Source organism: Trichosurus vulpecula, chromosome 2 (genome assembly GCF_011100635.1).
Source record: "Trichosurus vulpecula isolate mTriVul1 chromosome 2, mTriVul1.pri, whole genome shotgun sequence".
NCBI classification, from domain to species: Eukaryota; Metazoa; Chordata; class Mammalia; order Diprotodontia; family Phalangeridae; genus Trichosurus; species Trichosurus vulpecula.
The window spans coordinates 455,012,051-455,032,284 of record NC_050574.1 but is presented as its reverse complement, the minus strand read 5'-3'; the positions used below and the strand labels follow the sequence as shown (position 1 = coordinate 455,032,284).

General features: G+C 37.7%; 1 protein-coding gene across 5 annotated transcripts in view; it reads left to right on the top strand.

Moving 5' to 3' along the window:
* Positions 1 to 20,234, top strand: part of CNKSR2 (connector enhancer of kinase suppressor of Ras 2) — a 334,206-nt gene that overhangs the window by 213,200 nt on the left and 100,772 nt on the right. For 3 of the 5 annotated variants that reach the window (XM_036747696.1, XM_036747694.1, XM_036747698.1), the window contains 2 exons: positions 10,128 to 10,217; positions 12,539 to 12,753. In XM_036747696.1, coding sequence (XP_036603591.1) covers positions 10,128 to 10,217; positions 12,539 to 12,753 — 305 coding nt within the window. The remainder of the gene's footprint in view (positions 1 to 10,127; positions 10,218 to 12,538; positions 12,754 to 20,234) is intronic. The other 2 variants (XM_036747697.1, XM_036747695.1) reach the window with 1 other exon arrangement.

Sequence of the window (20,234 nt, the reverse complement as noted above, 5' to 3'; positions counted from 1 at the left end):
GATTTTGACAGCTAAGTCAGCAACATGTGCAGCATGTGCTACTCAGAATGGGTACTCAGAAAATTATCAAGTGCAAAAAAAAGTGATGTAGTTTTTCAAGGTGGCATCAGTACATCCGCGGATGAGCAAAAGGTATTCTTTTAAAATTAGCTATACCTTATCTCAAAGTACCTGCTATGGCTCCAAAGCTTCTGCTTTCAAAATCGATGAGACCAGTAAACTATCAATGAATCATTTGGCAAGGCAGTGAATCCATTCATACGGATGCCTTTCCTCTCTTTCCTGTTTGCAGGCACTCACACTGTCTTGGAAATCCACCAAAAGACAGTCGCAGTTGGTCAATTGTCCTTGGGAAGGAATTGGACATTGTTTATAGAAAGAAAGTGTATTTTCATCAAAATAATCCATAGAAGTGTTGACTGAAAACTAAGAATCAGAACTCTTCCTTGATTTATTGAAAAATCCCAGACTTCCCCAAGACCAGAGGAGTATCTGCAAATAAAGTCCTTCCTGGTCTTCAGAACAAGTTATTTCTTGGTAGCATCTTAGTGTATACTGAAGAAATGCATTTATTTCTATGGCATTTAACCATAAGCCCATTTTTCATTTGAATAGTTTTGACAACAGAATATCAAATGCCATTTTCCCCTAACACGTATCAATTACTGGGTGCTTTAAAAATATTTTTTCAGCACTTGACTTGGATTACCCTGTCGGGTGGGGAACCTGCCCTAGATGGTTAAGAGTAAAGGTAGCATCACATGGTGGGTGCTGCACTTAGAGTCAGTAAAATCTGGGTCCCAATACTGCCTCAGACACTTACGGGCTCTGTGACCCTGGGCAAGTCTCTTAACTTCTCTGTGTTTCAGTCTATTCCTCTGTAAAATGAGAGTGTTAGAATCGATAGCCATTAAGGTCCCTTCCAGCTCCAAAGCGACTGTCCTATGAGTTTCATCCGGACTTGAGTGTAGGACACTTCACTGCCAATTCTTAGCACTCAGTAACATCCTTCCTACCTCCTATACCCCTTTACTGTGTTTTTGAGAGCAGTGAAATTCCAGTAACCCAGTAACATATTCCAAATTTGTCACTGTGTCAAGTAGACCCAGTCAAGTCCTATTTTATTCCTGATTTCAAAAGCACAGCACATCCTGTTCTCTAAGATTTCGAAGCTTTGTAATCTTCACTAACAGAAAAGGTGGGGAGAGCTGAGAATCTCAGCGACAAAGCATTCACCACTTTGAGAAATGAGAAAGAGAGAAGCTGGAGGCCAAAGGCAAAACTGCAAATCGAAGTAGCACGTACCCGTTAGCTGGTGCGGACCGAGAACTGAAACGCATCCACCAAATCCTTAATGCAGAAACATGAGCCCAAGCAGCTGACCTCCAGCCTCAGTTCCCTCAGCTGTAAGACTGAGCTCCTTAGAGCTTCGCTGCCTAGCTCACGGGGCTGTGACAAGGATCGAATGAGATAATGTATGTAAAGGGCTGCACCGCTGTAAAATGCTCCATAGATGGAAGGTGTGCTTATTATTCTGCAATCACTGTAATGACTCTGGACTTTTGTATAGTGCCTGCTGTAATCAGGGCTATTTGGGCAGCTTAGCAAAGTAGTCCTGGGACCAGCTATGACAGTAATGGTGAACTCGGACCATGCAGACAGCTGATAGAAAAGCAACTTCATGACCTGCAGATTGTGCAGCAGCTTGCAGACTATGCTGAGGTCGTTTCCTAGTGCAGAGAGTAAAAGAATGTTCAAGGGCCGTGTGACTGCTAACTTCTGCCTGGAGGGAAGAATTTTCTTTTTCTCCTCAAATAGTCCTTCATCTTGGAGGAAAGAACATCCAGGATTTTTCTTCATATTATTGCAATACTGCAGGGTGCTTCCTGGGAAATTAACCTTATAGTTGCCTCATATTTCCGCTCAGCAGTGCCATGAAGGCGGGGACATAGCAACCAAGCAATTAAGGGCTGCATAAAGTAAAGGGAAGAGGCCCAAGGAGATGTCAACAATCTTGAATGCTCTAATCAAACTTTCAGAGTCTCCCAGGAGCGAGTTATCTCTTGACTGCTGGGTCTTTCCGATTTATTCTCAGACACCTGTAAACAATTTGCTAGCATACGTCTAGCCTCTCTCCCTTTTTGCAATAAAATAATGGCTAGAAAGAAAGAAAGTAAATGGAAATTTCAGAGGGAAAAATTTCACAAAATAACTAATTCAAGGAAGAAAGGATGTCACCAAAATTAAGGAAATGAACCTTAAGAAAAGATGTTTTTATTAGGCGAAAGGAACCTTTATGTAGGATCTGATGGAAAATAAAAGATTAGGACTGAAAAGCCAATGAACTATTAAAAGAAATAATACTTATCAAATGTATTAATTAGCATAAAGGTAAGGATCAGAAATTCTGCTCTCACCACTAGGCAGGAAGAGAAAATTCATCTACGGATACCGACTTAAAACATCACTCACAGTCTATGTAGTTAAGAGTTCTAAGCTGTCAATGATGTCATGCAGATGCAGAGCCCAACTCTCATTCCTCACCATAAGGGGGTTCAGCTGCCTTTTGTTCCCTAAATTACCCTGCCTAAAGAATAATGATTCCCAAGCTTTTTGACGATCAAAACTCTTTTATCCATCTCAGGCTCTGACATGTTAGTAGCTGTAATAGCTACTGATTAAGAAAATGTAGGATGACAAAAATTATAATAAATTAATTAGAGCTTTTTAAATAAATTTGTCTTTTATTCATCACAATTGCATCCACATATGTTTGAAAAACAGCAATACATACCTGTGCAAGACATTATTCAATCCTCAGGAGGTATGTTTGCCTATTTATTATACCAAGTCACACTGCATATTTTATTGGCTAAATAAAGATCAAGATGACAGTGCTTAGTGGGTGAAAAAAGTGAATTTTCAAGTGCCTTGCCATAACAACGGCCCCAGGGTGTCCTCAGAACTACTGAGCTAGAGATGTGCTTTTTAAAGTTGTGGCTGCAGGCAGGAGTTCTTAACCTTTTTTGTGCCACGACATGACCCCTTTAGCAATCTGGTAAATCTTAAGGACCCCTCCTCAGAATAATGTATAAATGCCTAAAATAAAATGCATAGAATTTATAAAGGAAACGAAATATACTAAAATACAGTTACAGTGACAATTTTTTTTCAAAAACACACATGCACAGCTCATGGATCACCACTGCTTTCACAACATGAAGAGAATTGTGTTATGAAGTTTAGAGTTAACAAAAGACCTCCAACCTTTTCCCCTTTCGTAATACACAGCTAATGGTGAAATGGATAGAGCAGTGGGTCTAGAATCAGGAAGATCTGAGTTCAAATCAGTCTCAGACATGTACTAGCTGTGTGACCTTCAACACTGCCTCAGTTTCCTCATCTGTAAATTTTGAATAATAGTAGCACTTACATTCCAGGATTATCATAAGGATCAACTGAAATAATATTTAAAAAAGAAAGGAAGGAAGGCTGTAAGGAGGGAAGGAAGAAAGAAAGAGAAAGAAAGAAAGGAAGGAAGGAAGGAAGAGAGAAAGGAAGGAAGAAAGAGAGAAAAGAAGGAAGGAGGGAAGGAAGGAAGAAAGAAAGAGAGAAAGGAAGGAAGAAAGAAAGAAAGGAAGAGAAAAAGGAAGGAAGGAAGAAAGAGAGAAAGGAAGGAAGGAAGGAAGAGAGAAAGGAAGGAAGGAAGGAAGAAAGAAAGAGACCCTTTGTCACCTGGCATAGCATCAGAGATTTAGAATAGAAGGGGACCTCAGAGGCTATCCGTTCCCCTCATTTTGCAGATAAGGAAACTGAGGCCCATGAAAATTAAGTGACTTGCCGAAGGTTACACGGGTGGCAAATGACAGTCAAGATTTGAACCAAATCCCAATGTACCATGTTGCCTCCTCCACCTAGAAAAATCCAATGGGAACTACTTGCCTTTATATTTTATAGCATTATAGATGTTTGCTAGGGGAAAATAAAGCCCCATGTGTTATAAATTTGCCTAGTTATAAATTCAGTGAAATGTCTTTTGGATTATCGGGCATCTCGGTAGTAACTAAATAAATCTTTCAATTATAAGCTCTTGTGGAAAAGAGTTCATAGAGGGGAAAACATCCATCAAAACTTTGCCCAATTAAATACAGTCTAAACTAAATATAATTTAAATATAATAGTCTAAATTAAAAGCTCTTTGTGTCTCTAAAGTTTGATTTATTATTTCAGAAAATTACTGCTCTTCAAGTCATGGTGTTAGCCATGAATGAAAAAGAAAATGACATAACTTCTGGGGGCACACAATGGTAGATAGATAGATGGAGACAGATATATACATACATATATATATATATATATATATATATATATATATATAAACAAACACACGTACATATATGCATATGTGATATCAATTATATGTTTGTTATATATGTACATACATAATATCTGTGTGTTAGAGAGAACCAGGCCAGATATTTGAAATACACACCTATTCGAGGCTTGCAATACGTTTTTCAGTAGAAAAAAATGTAATGAATTAGAATTAATTCGGTTAGGATTAGTTGAAGGAATATTGTCCTACTACTGCTATATTCTAAATACACTGTAGTTCAAGCAGAATTTTGTGCTCTAGTCTAGCAATCTCACCACCATTCAGTACATTTTTCCTATGAAAAAAGAAATGTGTTCTGAGTTCCACATAGCTACACAACCCATTCAGAAGTGGAATGCTTCCAGGAAAGATAGTTAATGCTTTCTTTATTTAGCCTTTGCTAAAAGTATAAAAAGCTTGGAGCAAATTTCAGCAGTGATAAAAGGCCAAATTTAAAAGGGAAAAAAACTTCCTAGAACTAACAAGATCTCATCAGGTCAGTTGAGCATTATATCATTTCATTCAAAGTTAGCTAAAAGCAACCCTGGAGATCATCTCCTTTATATTAACGGAAAGAAAACAGAAGTTCAGAGGCCAGGTAAGTGACTTGTCCAGGGTCATACAATTGATTAGTGATGAGACCAGGATTTGAATGCCAGCCTTCTAATTCCCAAATCCAGTGTTCTTTCCACTCAACACCCTGGCTTAACACATATTTGAGTTATCAATAGACCTATTCACTGTTCTTTTCAAGAAATGAAAGGTCATCTTAGAAGGGCTGGGAAAGAACAAGTACTGTTTCCCCCATCCTGAAGTGGAACCAAAAAATGAGTGGAAATTAAATGCTGATTGGCTCAAAATCAATGGGTAGAAAAATACTAGAATTAAGAATAAGAGCAGTTTTCAGCCATCAAGAAGCGTACACGCTACTGCAGAATAATCAGCGTGTCTTTTTGAAGACCAAAACATGGCAGACTAATTTAATTTCTTTTTACGGTAGAGCTGCAGTATATGGAAACAAGGTGACAGAAACAAATCATTTCCTTGCCTCACTTTCTTTTTTTGATCAGCAATAAACATGTTTTCCAAATAGAGCGACCAAGCTAAGCGTCTTGTCTGCAGAGCGCAGCGATCACCTTCATCTTCTAGTTACGTTTGTATATGTTTGAGCATTTTCTCATCTTTCCCAGTCTGGGGAGATTTTATTCACTGTGCTGGCCACATGGAATGGAAGAAATAGCTGCCTACCTTGCAAATCTTTAGCAAAATGAAGTGGGACACAATGATACGACGTTTCGGGAAATGGCTACTTTTTTTGTTTTCTTCCTATACTAGGGTTTTCTTGCATATTATAGTGCTGTGCCATCTAGTCAAGGGAGGGGAGCTGTGAGCAAATACAACATGAGTGCCCAACAGGAGGATCCCTAGGAAATTAAATCCAGTATGCATGTGATAACAGGATCACAAAGAAATGCAAGATGTAAAGCATGCTAGAATGGGATTCATATGAATTAATTCTCAAAACTAACATTTTATCCAGTTTTATAGAAGTTTGTCAAAAATAAAATGGTTACATTATGATTTGAGATAGCCCTAATGCCTAGAATGCCAAGAATAATAGACTCTTTCATTTTTCCATGAATTATAAAAGAATTCTAGTTGGGGTCCCAATTGCACCCAAATATAGGTGAGTTGACAAACTGCATCAACATAATCTGCATGTTTCAATTTGGAAAGACTTTAAACCATTCACTGTATTCCAATCTGCCAAGACTTGTCATTTATATTTGGAATTTTTCTTATTACTTTGTATGAATGCTTTATTAATCTTGTGTGGCAAACTTTTGACGTACTAAAATATGAAATAAGAAGCTAGCCCTAGAACCAACAACATCTTTTTTAGTTGCACAAATAATTACTGTTGAAGATTACTTTCTAACACTGATGTTTCTGTGAATTTATGAAAAAAGAGCTCCATGTCTTTCAAAGGTAATATTTTAATTACAGTCATCTCTTTTTCTCAATTTCTTGTGCAGTGTTCTGCTTTAATATTCAGGTAACAATACTCCACACTGGTTATATCATCTATCCCTCTGCCAAGGTCTAGAATTTAAAATGACTTTACCATGAATGCCAAAAGTGTATGCCTTCCATGAAATAAGAGACATAGTGGCCATCCTGTGCCTCTGTTATAGTGTAAGTGCCAATTGGGATGCTCCCCCCCCAGCCAGTTATGGGCATACAAGGGATATAAATTATAATTCATTGCTGAGAGCCACAAGAGCTCATGCCCACTTTAGAAGGTTTCCAGAAGTGATGTGAATCTTGGAAAATGGGATTCCTCTAACCAAAGAAGTACAATAATAAATGATAGATGATAGATAGAAAATAGATGGCATGTAGATATAAATATAATAGACATAAATATAATTAATACACATAAAATTTGTGTCTATATATAGATATTAAGAGAAAATATGGAGAGGATAACATAGATATGGTTATCATATCAATATAAATATAACTGACAGATATGTAGATAAATATTAAGAGTGCATATATAGAGATAAAACATAGATGGACATAGAGATGGAGATAATAGATACAATTGACATAGAAACAAATATGTACAGAGATATAAAGAGAAAAAATATATAGGATAAAGTAGATTGATATAGGTATTGATATATGAACATAGACATAATTGACATAGATAAAAGTATCTCTGTATAAACATATGTATATTATGAGAGAGAGAACTTTGTTTTTAGTCCAAAACTGATTTCATTTTTGTTGGGAACTCTTACAACGGAAACTCCCACTACCAATATAGAGCAGCACCCAGTCTGAGACTGGAGCACTGAGACATTAAGTGACTAGCTAGCATGGTCACACAGATACTATGTCAGATTTAGAATGTGAACCTACATCTTTCTCACTCCAAATCCACTGCATCATGCTGCCTCTCATATAAAATATCATTCAAATAAAATCCTCTGAAATGAGTATAGGTGCTCGTCTTTTTGGCTCCATGGCTCTGAAATTATCAGTACACTCTGCAAAATGAAAGTGAACCTATTTCATATCAGAGTCCCAAATGAAAACCCAATCAAATATGATTTTTTGACTGGATTGTCCACTTCCCAAGTGGTTCTCTTGGCATATTGTAGACGTGGTCATAGATGTAATGCTTTTGAAATGTCAGTGTTGTATAATACTGTGAAATACAGTTTGTATACATCTGCCAGTCAGAATCTGGGAAGCAGGATGGTGGAAGTGGCTGAAGGTCTTGTTTTCAGGTCCTCATCCAGTCATGCTGCCCATCTCTGACTCTAAGATGGAAGACAAGACTGGCTTTGTGATTTGAGGCACGTCAGTTATCTCCGCCTTCTGTGAAATGAGTCATGTTGGCCCCATGCCTACTTCCTAGAAACATAACTTCACTTCGTAGCTTTATAACAGCCAGTAATCTTAGAGATGATCTTCTCCAACCCCCTTCATTTTACCCATGAGGAAAATGAATTTCTGAGAGATGAAGTGATTTGCCCAATGTCACCCAGTCCCCTGACTACAAATACATTGTAACCACAAATTAAGTCATATGTAAAGCTGTTCACACACCTCAAAAGAGGTATGTGGAACAGTCACTTTTCTCAAATTCATTTGTTTTGTATCTAATGCTTTCAAATGTTAGTTCAGACGAATAAATCATCTCTCATATTTAAATGGGACCTTACAAAACATATATCAATTATAAGCACCTGCATCCTTTCTAGCGGTATTCAACTAAAATGGAAACCAGTTCCTGAGAGCCTCATATTGACTGAGAGGACCACCCATTAACATGAGCTATGTTGAATTGTGTTTTTATATATTTTGTTAAACATTTCCCAATTACATTTTAATTTGGTTCCAGAGGCACCAGAAGTTTGACAACCTCGCTGTGGCAGATTTATTGAAAGCAACTCTAGCATTTTATAGTGTAGTTCCAAACCCTATTCATTGCTATCATTTATGTATGATCACTAAGACACCTATGACATAATTTTCTCAAATACGTTAGGCGGCAGAAGTGTTTCGCTACAATTCTCTGGTTTGACAAAACACAGACAACTTTCCTAAAATTATAGTTTCACCATAATTTTCTTCCCGATTTTTTTGTCAAGAATATGTGTAAGAATGTTGTGCCAGAGTATCTCTCTAATATCTTTGAGGTCCATACCAGATATCTGCCTTCAAAGTGAAATGGCCTTGCAAATGAGAACTTTGTAGTACTTCACTAATTAAACTGCCTGGGGTATCTAGGCGGTAAAATTGATAGAGCACCGGAATCAGGAAGACTCGTATTCATAAGTTCAAATCTGGCCTCATACACTTACTAGCTGGGTGACCCTAGGTAAGTCACTTGGACCTATCAACCTCAATGCCTCATCTGTAAAATGAGTTGGTGAAGGAAATGGCAAAGCTCTCCAGCATCTTTGCCAAGCAAACTACAACTGGATCAGACAAAGAGCTGGATATGACTGAAATGGCCAAAAGCCACAACAGCAATTAAACCACCTGGGAATGGAGTCGAGTATAGTCTCACCTCAATGAATTCTGCATAATGTAGGAGAGACTGCGAGACCAAAATGTTACCATGCTCCTATCAGGATGATTATATCACACTGTCTGAGAGAGAAGATTGTATGGTTGTCATGAATAGCTATTCCAGGATTCAGCATCCATCTGTCAACCTCTATCCACACTGAAAAAGTAGGAATCTAACTCAGAATCCAATATACAAGTACAGGGGATTCCTAAAGTCTAGACACATAGGCAAAGATGCATATTTTCAATAAATAAAATGAATGAAATTTTTGACAACATTTTATTTAATTGGAATATTAACAAATAACATATTCAATATGATTTCCATCATGTGTGATGCAAAGGTTGATGCGCTTTGCAAGGTTCATTCGAATGCGATGCAATAACTCCACATTGCCTATGTGTCCAGACTTTAGGGACCCCATTTACGTATGTCTACCCTGATAGTTTCAATGCATGTGGATTGCTGAAAATAGCTAGACTGTTCTAGCTAATTGAGATTTTTTTCCTCTTAAGTCCAGTGCGTCTACATCTGTCCTCAGGGAAAATGGCTCAGCTTTTCACCATTTCCCTTCTGAAAATCCTTCCTTATGCCTAAAGGCAATTAACAGCATGCTTCTCTTTTTCAACTGGAGAAATTTCAAGTGCTAGTGTGCCCCTGTTTGAGAATAGTTGTAACACCACACCTGAAGTCAAGAAGACCAGGTTTCAAATCCCACCACAGACACTAACTTTGTGACTCTTGTCAAGTCACTTAACCTCAAGGGGCTTCAGATTTCTCATCTATAAAATGAGTTGGTTGGACCTGATTGTCTCTATGCCCCCTTACAGCCCAAATCTGTGATCCTATGACTCATCCACAGCCTATGATGATTTTTAAAACCCCGGTGTACCTGAGATAGAAAACATTAGTTATCTATCCATTGGTATTTAGCATCTACTTTCCCTGGCAAAATGCCACAGAGAGATAAGCAGCGGCCACCTTTTCTGATTTCACCTTCTGGAACAAAATGTACCTTTTCTTCATCTACAGCTAATAACACAAAATGCTGACCATGAGTGTGGCGAGTGTGTGTATATTAGCTGTGTCTGAGAAACAGGACAAATATGACCAAACAGAGGGGAAAAAAGATGTGATATGAATTTTGTTCTCTGTGTTTAGGCAAGCTACGGCCTATATCTATGCCAGTGGAATATAATTGGGTGGGGGAGTATGAAGATCCCAGTAAAATGAAGAGAGATAGTAGAAGAGGTAAGTGTCCCAGAATCTCAGGGTAGGCTCTGTATTGTTTAAACTGTAAGTAAATTTTAGATGTTCTTTAAAGTAGGCTCTTAGAGTTTAAGATCAGTGTTTTTCAAATCATATTCTTTCTGTGATTAATATAAGAAAGGCAGTGTGGCACTGTGGGTAGAGAGCTGGCCTTGAAGTCAGGAAGACCTGGGTTCAAGTCCTGCTTCATACTGGCTGTGAGACCCTGGGCAAGTCACTTCAGTGTTCTAGGCCACTCTTAGATAATAAGTTGCAGAAGTGCTAACCTGCATTGGTAGAGTTTCCTCATCCAGGAATTCCTTATGCCGATGAAATCACAGGTGTAGACCCTATCATCATCCCTGTACTTGACAGAACACTGTGCTTTATTATTTTAACTGAACCATCAATGCAAGTCTTAGACCAGGTGCTCACTGATACTTTTAAAATGTGAACTTCTAAAGAATCCTATGTAAGGAATGTGGATTTAGTTAAAAGAGATATGAATATTGTGTAAAAATGAAGAATTGATTGTTATTTCAAAGATGAACATTAGGAAAAATGGAAAAGTGATGAAACTTTATCAGAACAAGTACATGCAGCCAGGCCATGATGAATCTGTAATGGACACAAAGTCTAGTTCTGTCTCAGAGCTGTCATTTCTTCCTATTTTGGGGGGCCATGATTTGACTGCTGGGTGTGCTCCCTCTGTCAACAGATCTCAAAATCCCCATAAGCTTTAACAGATGGCTTTTTTGAGTTGCAAAGCCTGAAAAGATGAATTACCCGATGGCCAGCCTTCTGATATTGAGCCTCTCTGTGTGTAGCCAGGCTTGTTCTCAGATACTGGACTCACAATCCATACTCCAGCCAATACTCCAAGCCTCTGTAGATTGATAGGAAGTGCCAAGGCTTCTGCACCTTCAAGAATCCAGTCACTTTCAGACCATAATGAGGGCTGTCTCTGCAGGGGGTACTCTCTGATGTTAGGACCACAAAAGCAAATATTTGCTTATGTGCTCAGAATAAATCAGAGAACAGGCCTCAAGAAAACAAAAAAAAATTAATCACACACACAAACAGTTGTTTAAATGGTGATTATCATGTATATGTCATGTCAGAGTCAACTGTGATGTTAATGACCTGAAATATCACAAAATTTTTTTCCCCTTCATTCTGTTTGGTGTTCGAAATATATTCCTAAGCAGAGATGGGATGTGGGTAGAACAGGATTCTGCTGTGGTATTTGCTCTAGGAAAATACTTTTGTTCTAATCTAGAGGTCAAAAGAGCAGTGGATAGAGGTCAATATAACTGATATGGATGGCATTGTAATGAGAATTTGAGCCATTGGAGATGTGGTGGGCCCAACAGAAGTTGAGGCAGCCTCATAATTTTTCAAACCTTGCAACAAAGCTGTCCTACTGCTTTCCAAAAGTCATAAGGCTGTGGATGAGGCATCTAAAAGAAAATTCATTATAGACTAAGAAGAAAAATGCGCCTTACAAAACTTAATTCGCTAAGATACCACATTACTTGGTTAGCGAGATAATTTCAAGTTTTCATGTTGTTAATACTAATTTTTAAAGTATTCATCTCGTTACCACATATATCATAGACTGATCATGATGGGCATCTTTTTTATTAGCACTTTCAGACCTGATTTTATAGAGATTTCCATTTTGATACTATTGGTACACACAATAACATCTTACCAAGTTGGTTTATCTATTCAGTTTTCTAAGTTTTAGTTATTTCCAAACTTTAGTAGATACTTGACTTATATCTGTGATCTCATCGCTATGCGTACTCCCTCCAGCAATATAGATCTCATCCCATACTTGTCCTCTCCATCCTGCGTGACTTTTGTCCATGTCTTCCTTTCATTGTCCATGAGGGGTCCACTGAAAGCTGTGGGAACCTTCCACTAGAGATCTTGACAGAAATTTTAGTTACATAACATTATTATATTTACAACAAGTTTGGGGAAAATGAAAGAGGAAAAAACAGTTTATCACATGTCACCTCTAGAGCAGTATTGTTAGGTTTGATTTTCTCACAAGTAGATTCTTAAGTCGGCAATACAAATTTAATCCTTTCAAGGAAGCTGGCATGCCATGCACTGCCTGATTCCTCTTGTTCCATGATCCCAACTCATTAAGTGTCATGTGTAATTTTATTATCCAGACTATGCTTTTCAAAATTCTGGGTTAGGTTAGAGTTGCGAGAGTAAAACCATTAGCACGATTAGAAGAGAACTGTAGTTCTGCAAACTAGTCACTGATTTACTTATCCTAAGTAACGCTTTTCTCTCTCTTTGTTTAGAAAATTCTCTACTTCGGTATATGAGCAATGAAAAGATTGCTCAAGAAGAATACATGTACCAGAGAAATAGCAAGAAAGATACAGGGAAAAAGTCCAAAAAGAAGGGGGATAAGAGTAATAGTCCAACTCACTATTCCTTGCTACCTAGTTTACAGATGGAAGCATTAAGACAGGACGTCATGGGCACGCCTGTGCCAGAAGCCACCTTATATCACGTGAGTAAAGTTCTCGGAGGTTTGCTGTGACTGCCTTTATTACAAGATCTGCATGTGACTTGATGGCGAGTGCTAGATCGTGGATCATTTTCATTGCAGTTTGTCACCATTTTAGGGGATTGAGTCAGCTTAGCAGGTCGTGGGCAGAACACAGCCTCTAGAGTCCAGAAGACAAATTCAAATCTACCATCAGAAATGTATTAGTTTTGTGACCCTGGACAAGTCACTTAACCACTATTTGACTCAGTTTCTTCATCTTTAAACTTAGAATAATAATGGCACCTACTCTTCAGGGTCAATGTGAAGATGAAATGATAATATCAATAAAGTACTTTGCAGCTCTTGAAGGGCCATATAAATGCAAGCTCTTATTTCTACATCATCAAGACCACATATCCATCCAGGTTCTCTCTTACTGGTGTTGAGAAAACTTCATAAGGACAAAGCCAGATAGTTATATTTATTTGTCTGAATATGTCTGACACACTTATGACATATATACATACATGTGCATATGTATGTATATATTACATATATATAAATCACTTTTTATTTGAAGGAATATGTTGCTAGAATAGCAATAAGATTTTAAAGGATCGTAAAAATTATAATGTCCATATTTCATTTCATCTTTGCTCATTCTGACTGTGTATCCTCAAGATATGGAGACTTTTTTTTTGCTCTAAAGTAAAACTAAATTAAGCCTATAATTTTCAAAAAAGAGGAATCTGTTAAGATAATGGGAGTGTGCACACACAAATTAATAATCTTCAGCAATGAAAATGAAGAGAATAAAATGCTAGGGAAATGACAAATATCCTTTCCCCCACTGGGATTTGCTCCAGACAGATAATTTAAAAGTTGAAACTCTTAGACCATCATCAAAGACAAACAGTGAAGTTTTCTATGCTCTGTTGAAGTACAAAAATGTTGGGCTGTAGTTAAACAGACTTAATCATAGGTTAATGAAACCCGGAATTCTTTCATTTTTTTAAAGCATCTAATTGCTTTCAGCATTCAAAGAGAGACTAGCTATTATACAGAATTTTGCAGTGAACTGTGGTATTTAGAGGAGAGAAATGTACTCAACTTCATTGTTTTTTTATGGGGGAAAAACACACAAAGAAGAAAGCAAAAACATCTAGGAAAAGCTAGAGCACATCAGCTGATTAGCTAAATAAGCTTAGAAAGATAAATAAGTAGCAGGTTGTGGCCCTGGGAACATAAAATGTGAGATTTGGTGTGGGAGTACTGTTGCAACCTAATTGTAGTTACGGCTGCAATAAAGTATGTTTGGAACAGATGGGCTTCTATCGTGCCCTAATGGAGCAAACTATCTATTTATTTGTTGAAACAACATGTTTATCTGAAGGCTGTCTTAGTGACTACAACTGTTTGACTCTTCACCATCCTTGAGGGGTCTTGTGGAGCTGATAGCACTGTTGACAATGCACTTCAATTAATAAAGTCTAAGAGACCATAAAACACTCATTTCCTTTCCCAGCCACACTCCCAATTGTATATCAACTCATGCTCAATGGGTCTGTTCAACCAGTGACTTCTGCTCTTGCCAACACTTTGCATCTGGGATATAGCATCTAAATAGCAAAACCTTAGAGTGAGGGAAACTACATAAGCAGCATCTGCAGTAATCAGAAAAATTAGAGCAAATGATTCCTGTAGTGGGAGATTTATCTGTGTGGAGGTTGATTGGTTTATAATGGGTTTCAATAAGTTTATTAACATAGCAATTTCAGGGGTCTAAATGTGTTCATAAATTACATTCCATTCTGAATGTTTTACACTGAAACCAAGAGAATTTTTCTTAAAAAAAAAAAAACTTTGAAGTCAAATATGGCCCTAAAAAAGAAAACTGGAAATTTATTTCATCATTTGGTCATGTTAGAATGTTTCAGATTTTCCCTCCTAATTATGAACAAAATTTTAGTACATTTTTGAAGCCATCATAAATTTCAGTTTATCTAGAATGACTGGGGAGTGAGTTGGTCTAGTTAATTAAATATTCTAGCTAATTGAATTGTTTTCCCATATACCATGCATTAGGAATCCTACCTCCAAGCGATGTGTGAGGAGAGGTTACTTTTCATTTCTCCCAAATCTTGTGATCTCATTGTTAGAGGGGTGAGAGAGCACTGATGACAGTGAAATCCTTCAAGGAATAGAGTCAAAACCAGGAAAGGGATGAGGGCATGGTGGCAACAGACATCTTGCACATTGGCTGGATAAGACTTTGAACTCTAATGGTGGATTCCAGTCCATTAGTCTGGGATCCCACAACACCTCTGCTATAATGGTTTCCAAATAAATGCAATAAAATTCACTTAAGACTCAAAGTATCAAACATAATTTAATTAGTGCCACTGTTATAGGTTAGAGCACTCTAGAAATACGATTTGATCCTGCCGACTACGCCATTTGTTTCCACAATCAGGCTAGCAGCTTCTGTGGGGGTGTAAGATCCACCCACAGCCAGCACCCAGAAAGCTGCCAACAGCACAGGTTCCCTTGATCTGCTTAACTAAGGAAAGCAAGGTGAAGGGGTTGACAAGCTTACTTTAATTCAGCATACAGACAGCATTCACTTAGTTCAGGGGAAAAAGCCAGCACCCTGAACTTGAGGACAAAATGCAAACAAATTACAAACATCAACAGACAGACCCAATACAATTCATAGTTACCAACATCCCAGTAAGCTCCCGGTTCATCCTGGGAGCTCAGAACAAGGGCTGGCCCAGAGTCACACGTGCCACCACTGCTGCGGCAAAGAGAGCTCCCAGGAACAAACAGCCAACCCCTGGTTTTTATATCTTTTTCAGCATCAGGGGTGTCACACATGAGACTCAGCCACGTGACCTAGAATCGGCACAGAGAGGCAGACTTAAACCCATGTGGTCTGAAAGCCTCTGCTTTCCCAGACATGTAAACTAGGCCCTCCCTGGAGTTAGCCCCACCTTGGGCCCCACCTTAGTTGCAAGTCCACACCCACTAAGGTTTCACACCTAACAGGGGTTTGGGCCTGGGGCTTAGCACCTAGTAAGACTCAATCAAAGACACTGAATTAATCAAAGGAAACAAAGGTCAAACTCTTCAAGGGCACTTGTTGAACTAAGTGCTAAGGAGCCCATTTTGATTACCAACACAAATATGCCCTAAGGGCAATATACTAAAATTTACCCTGGAAGTTCCCTTTTTGGGTAAATTGCTAATAAAAGCTCACCTATTCTGCATGCCATTCTCATAAAAGAGGAATACAAATATATCTATATCTATATCTATATATATATATGTATGTATGTATGTATATATATGTACGTATATATATATATATGTATGTATGTATATGGAGAGAGAGAGAGAGAGAGAGAGACAGGGAGGGGTGAAAGAGAGAGAGAGAGAGGGAGGGAGAGAGAGAGAGACCAGTTATTTCAGTCTTCTGTTTGTTAAGATTGTGGATAAATTTCTCTCTCCTACCTTAATACTTCTCTCTGCCTGCCTAAGAACAACTTAAAGCATTAAGTTCCTCCAAATATCACATTCTAACAGGGAAATCAAAGTATGTCTTAATTTGTGTCTTAATGATAGTTAAAAGTACCACTCAATAGGAGCCTATATAATGCTCCCCTATTCACTTACAAACTCGTAAAATGTCAAAGCTGGAAGAAATATAGCAAAGACTACGTAGCCCCCCCTCTCATTTTGTAAGTGAGGCTTGGAGAATTGAAGCATTCTGCTCAAGGTCATGTGGGTAGTAAAACATCTGATAATAATTGTTATTCTCCATTAGTAGTCAGTTTTTAGACATGAAGCCGATGGTACACACCTGCGATTAACATCAACCAAAAGGGCCACTTAGCTGCTAAAACCTTGTAGAATCTAGTGTAACACAACTCCTCAAACAGAAATTGGAGGACCTGAAGAGATTAAATGTGTAAAATTATAGTTAGATTACCTACTTTTAGGAGACAGTCCAAGGGTAGAATTCCAGGCATTAACCAGCACTTAAGAAAATCTATCTGGGACATTATTTTGATTGCTTTCTACTTCATCTTTAGAATGTTTTTCCTTTATGAACCTTAACATTTTAAAAAAATTTTAAAGGCTATTTTAAGGTGAAAATATATCCTGCAATAGATCTGTCTACTAACTTTATCGTTAAAGTATCTGGAGCCAAGATGGGTTGACTGGAATTTGGCTTCCATTGTAACAATGGAAAATTATATACTTTCCTTTCCCAATTATTATTTTTGTTGTTGTTGTTGTTGTTTAGTCAATTAGTTGTGTCCTACTCTCTGTGCCCCTATTTCGGTTTTTTTGACCTGAGGAGTTTGCCATTTCCTTCTCCATCCTATTTTACAGATGGAGAAACAGGCAAACAGGGTTAAATAACTTGCCCATATTTGAATTCATGTCTTCTTGACTCCAGGGACAGTGCTCTATCCACTGCACCACCTAACTGCCGATAGATTTTATTTTATGCAAACTCCTCAATTTGGCATTTTAAGCCCTTCATAGCCTAAGCCCAACCTGTCTTTCTAGTAGGCTTCCTTTCCTACTTTATTCCTTTTCATCTACACAGCCAAACTGACATTGCTTCTCCTTATACAGGGCACTCCAGCTCCGGTCTCTGTGCTCCATGCCTTGAATGTGTTCTCTCCTTACTCTTAGAAACCCTGGTTTCCTTCAAGGTTCAGCTCAAATACCATCTTGTATCTTAAGCCTTTTCTGATGCCCCCTCCCAGGTGCTAGCCCCTTCCTTCCATGACTATTTTGTATTCATTTTACATTCCTATTTGGTACATCCTTTCTCTCTCATCTTGACCACAAGCTCCTTGACAGCAGTAGCTTTTTAGAACTTTTGTCTTTATGGCCTCAGTAACACAGTACCTGGCATGTAGAAGGCCTTTATTAAATTCTTGTTGATTAATTAGTTGATTAATTGATTTTAATCCCTTCTCTAAATTGAGTTTAAAAATCCTATAATATGTAACAACTGAATTAGGAAACCCAAAACAAAATGCCATGTGAAGTCCAAGATGGGGAAGATAAGTGAGGGAGATGAGTTAGAACTTCATAGAGGATGTGGAATTTAAATTTCATTTGAAGAAATAGGTAGGAATTTAATGAGTGAAAAGGGGGAGGGAGGACAGTTTCAGCATAGGGCAAACGTGAGGAATGACATAGTTGAGAAAGTCAGGGGTTGTAGGTGTTCTTGGGGGTGGTGCGTAGCACTTCCAAAAGAGTTGAAAAGATTAAGCAATACCAGGTGGCCTAAGACTTCGAAAGTCAGGAAGAAGAGTTGTCAACAGGGAACCACTGAAGAGTTTTGAACAGAATGTTGAAATTACTGTATCTTGACAAAATGAAGACTACTCAGAGAGTGAAGATTGAGATTGGAGGGGGGAGAAATTAAAAGTGGGAAAACCTGTTGGGAGGCTATTGAAATAATGTAGGATGATGTGTAGGTCACACGGTAGTAGGAATAGAAGAGGGAAGAGGAATGCAGCAGATTGGCAGAGTCGACATCTACAGGACTTAGTAACTTAGCATTTAAGAAGTAAGAAAGAAGCAAGAGTCAAGTACGAGAAGACCGAAGTTTCAGATGTGGAAGGCTAGATGAACGGTAATGGTAAAATCAGAAAAAAAGAACAGGTTTAAATATGAAATACAGTAAGCTCAGGTTTTGATATGTTCAGTTTGAACCACTGGGATGATAGGCCAGTAGAGATATGATGTAGGCAGTTTGAAATACAAGATCAAAGTTTACAAGAGAGTGAAGGACTATCAGCCTATATTCTGGACAAACTAGTTTACTTGCAATTCTATAATTCCATCTTGCACTGCCATGCTTTTCGCAGATTGCCCTGGAATTCACTTCCTCCTCACCTATACCTATTAGAAAGCCTACTTTCTTTAAGTAGCATCTCATATGTAACCTCTTATGGAAAGCCTTTCATGATCTCACCATTTGCTAGTGCTTTTTCTCTCCTTAAATTATCATGTATATGCTGAGTATATGTCATATCCTTCCAGTACAATATTCACTTCAGGGTAGGAATGTTTAGTTTTTGTCTCTGAACCAAGTGCAGGTCTGTAATATATACTTGTTGGATTGGGATGGGTTGGAGACAGAGATTTGTTAGAAGCCATGATGGTAAATTGAGTTCAGAGAAGAGAGTAGGACCACAGACTGAAATTTGAGGGGGGAAGGACTTGAATAAGGAGTTGGAAAGAAAATAGAAGGCTACCCTATTCATACAAATACTGATGACTCTCCCCCAAAAAAATTTTTTCAAAGAATTACTGCTCTAAAATCTTTCAGGCCAATTCAGTTAGAATAAAAAGAGAAACTACTGGATGTGAAGGAAAGATTTTTGACATAGACATCTCAGCACTTTTGTGGCAGTTAAAAAATGGGAAATAGAATGATGAAGACCTGTATTGTGTGAAGGTAATGAAATAGTATTTTATTTTAAGAATTGGTGTTTATAAATAATTCAGAGAAACCTAAGAAGACTTGTAGAATCTAACGGAGAGAAAAATAAGGAGATACAGAATAAATACATGCATATACATGTTATAAGTATATCACATATATAGTATATGTGTATATACACAAACCTATTTATATACATATTCAATGACTGCAAGATAAATGAAAACAACACTAAAAGACAACTAAATTCCTTCATTTATTTTTGCGAAGGCTGGTTTTTGTCATTGAGAATATTTAATGAAACATAATTCCTTTTCTCAATGGGTTGGATAGAGAAAGGTACTATAGGTACAGAATATAGTATATGCTATTAGATATGTTTGTTACATTAATTAATTTTGCTTTACTCTTCTATATTATAATAGAAGATGCAACATGTATGGTAGTGTATTAAGAAATCACTCTAATATAAAAATAAAACTTAACAATAAAACAATCCCCCAGAAGCTATCATAGACTACCTTACATTCTTAAAATAAATATATCAAGCATATTTTAACAAAAACAAAAGAAAACAGAAGGCTAGTTAAGGAGACAGAGGAATCACTAAAGATGAAAGAGAACCAGGACAACATACTGTCTCTTAAATAAAGGAAGAAGGAAATATGTGAGAGGACGATCAACCATGTCAAGTACTCTCTAGACTCCAAAGGCAGTGAGAATTGAAGGAAAAAGATCTTGGGATTTGTTAAGAAGTCATCACTGACTTCTGAGAATATTTTCTGGATAGTTAAAGGAGAAAGGCCACATTTAGGACAGGGTACGTGGTAAAGACTAGAAGGCATCGAAAGGAGTTGACTCTTTTCAAGAAGTTTGACAGTGAGAGTAACAGGGACATGGTAGGCAAATTGGGTAGAATGGTCAAGGGAATACTACTGTAGGATTACAGACACGTGATGGATAGATAGATAGATAGATAGATAGATAGATAGATAGATAGATAGATATTTTAAGCAATACGTTCTTC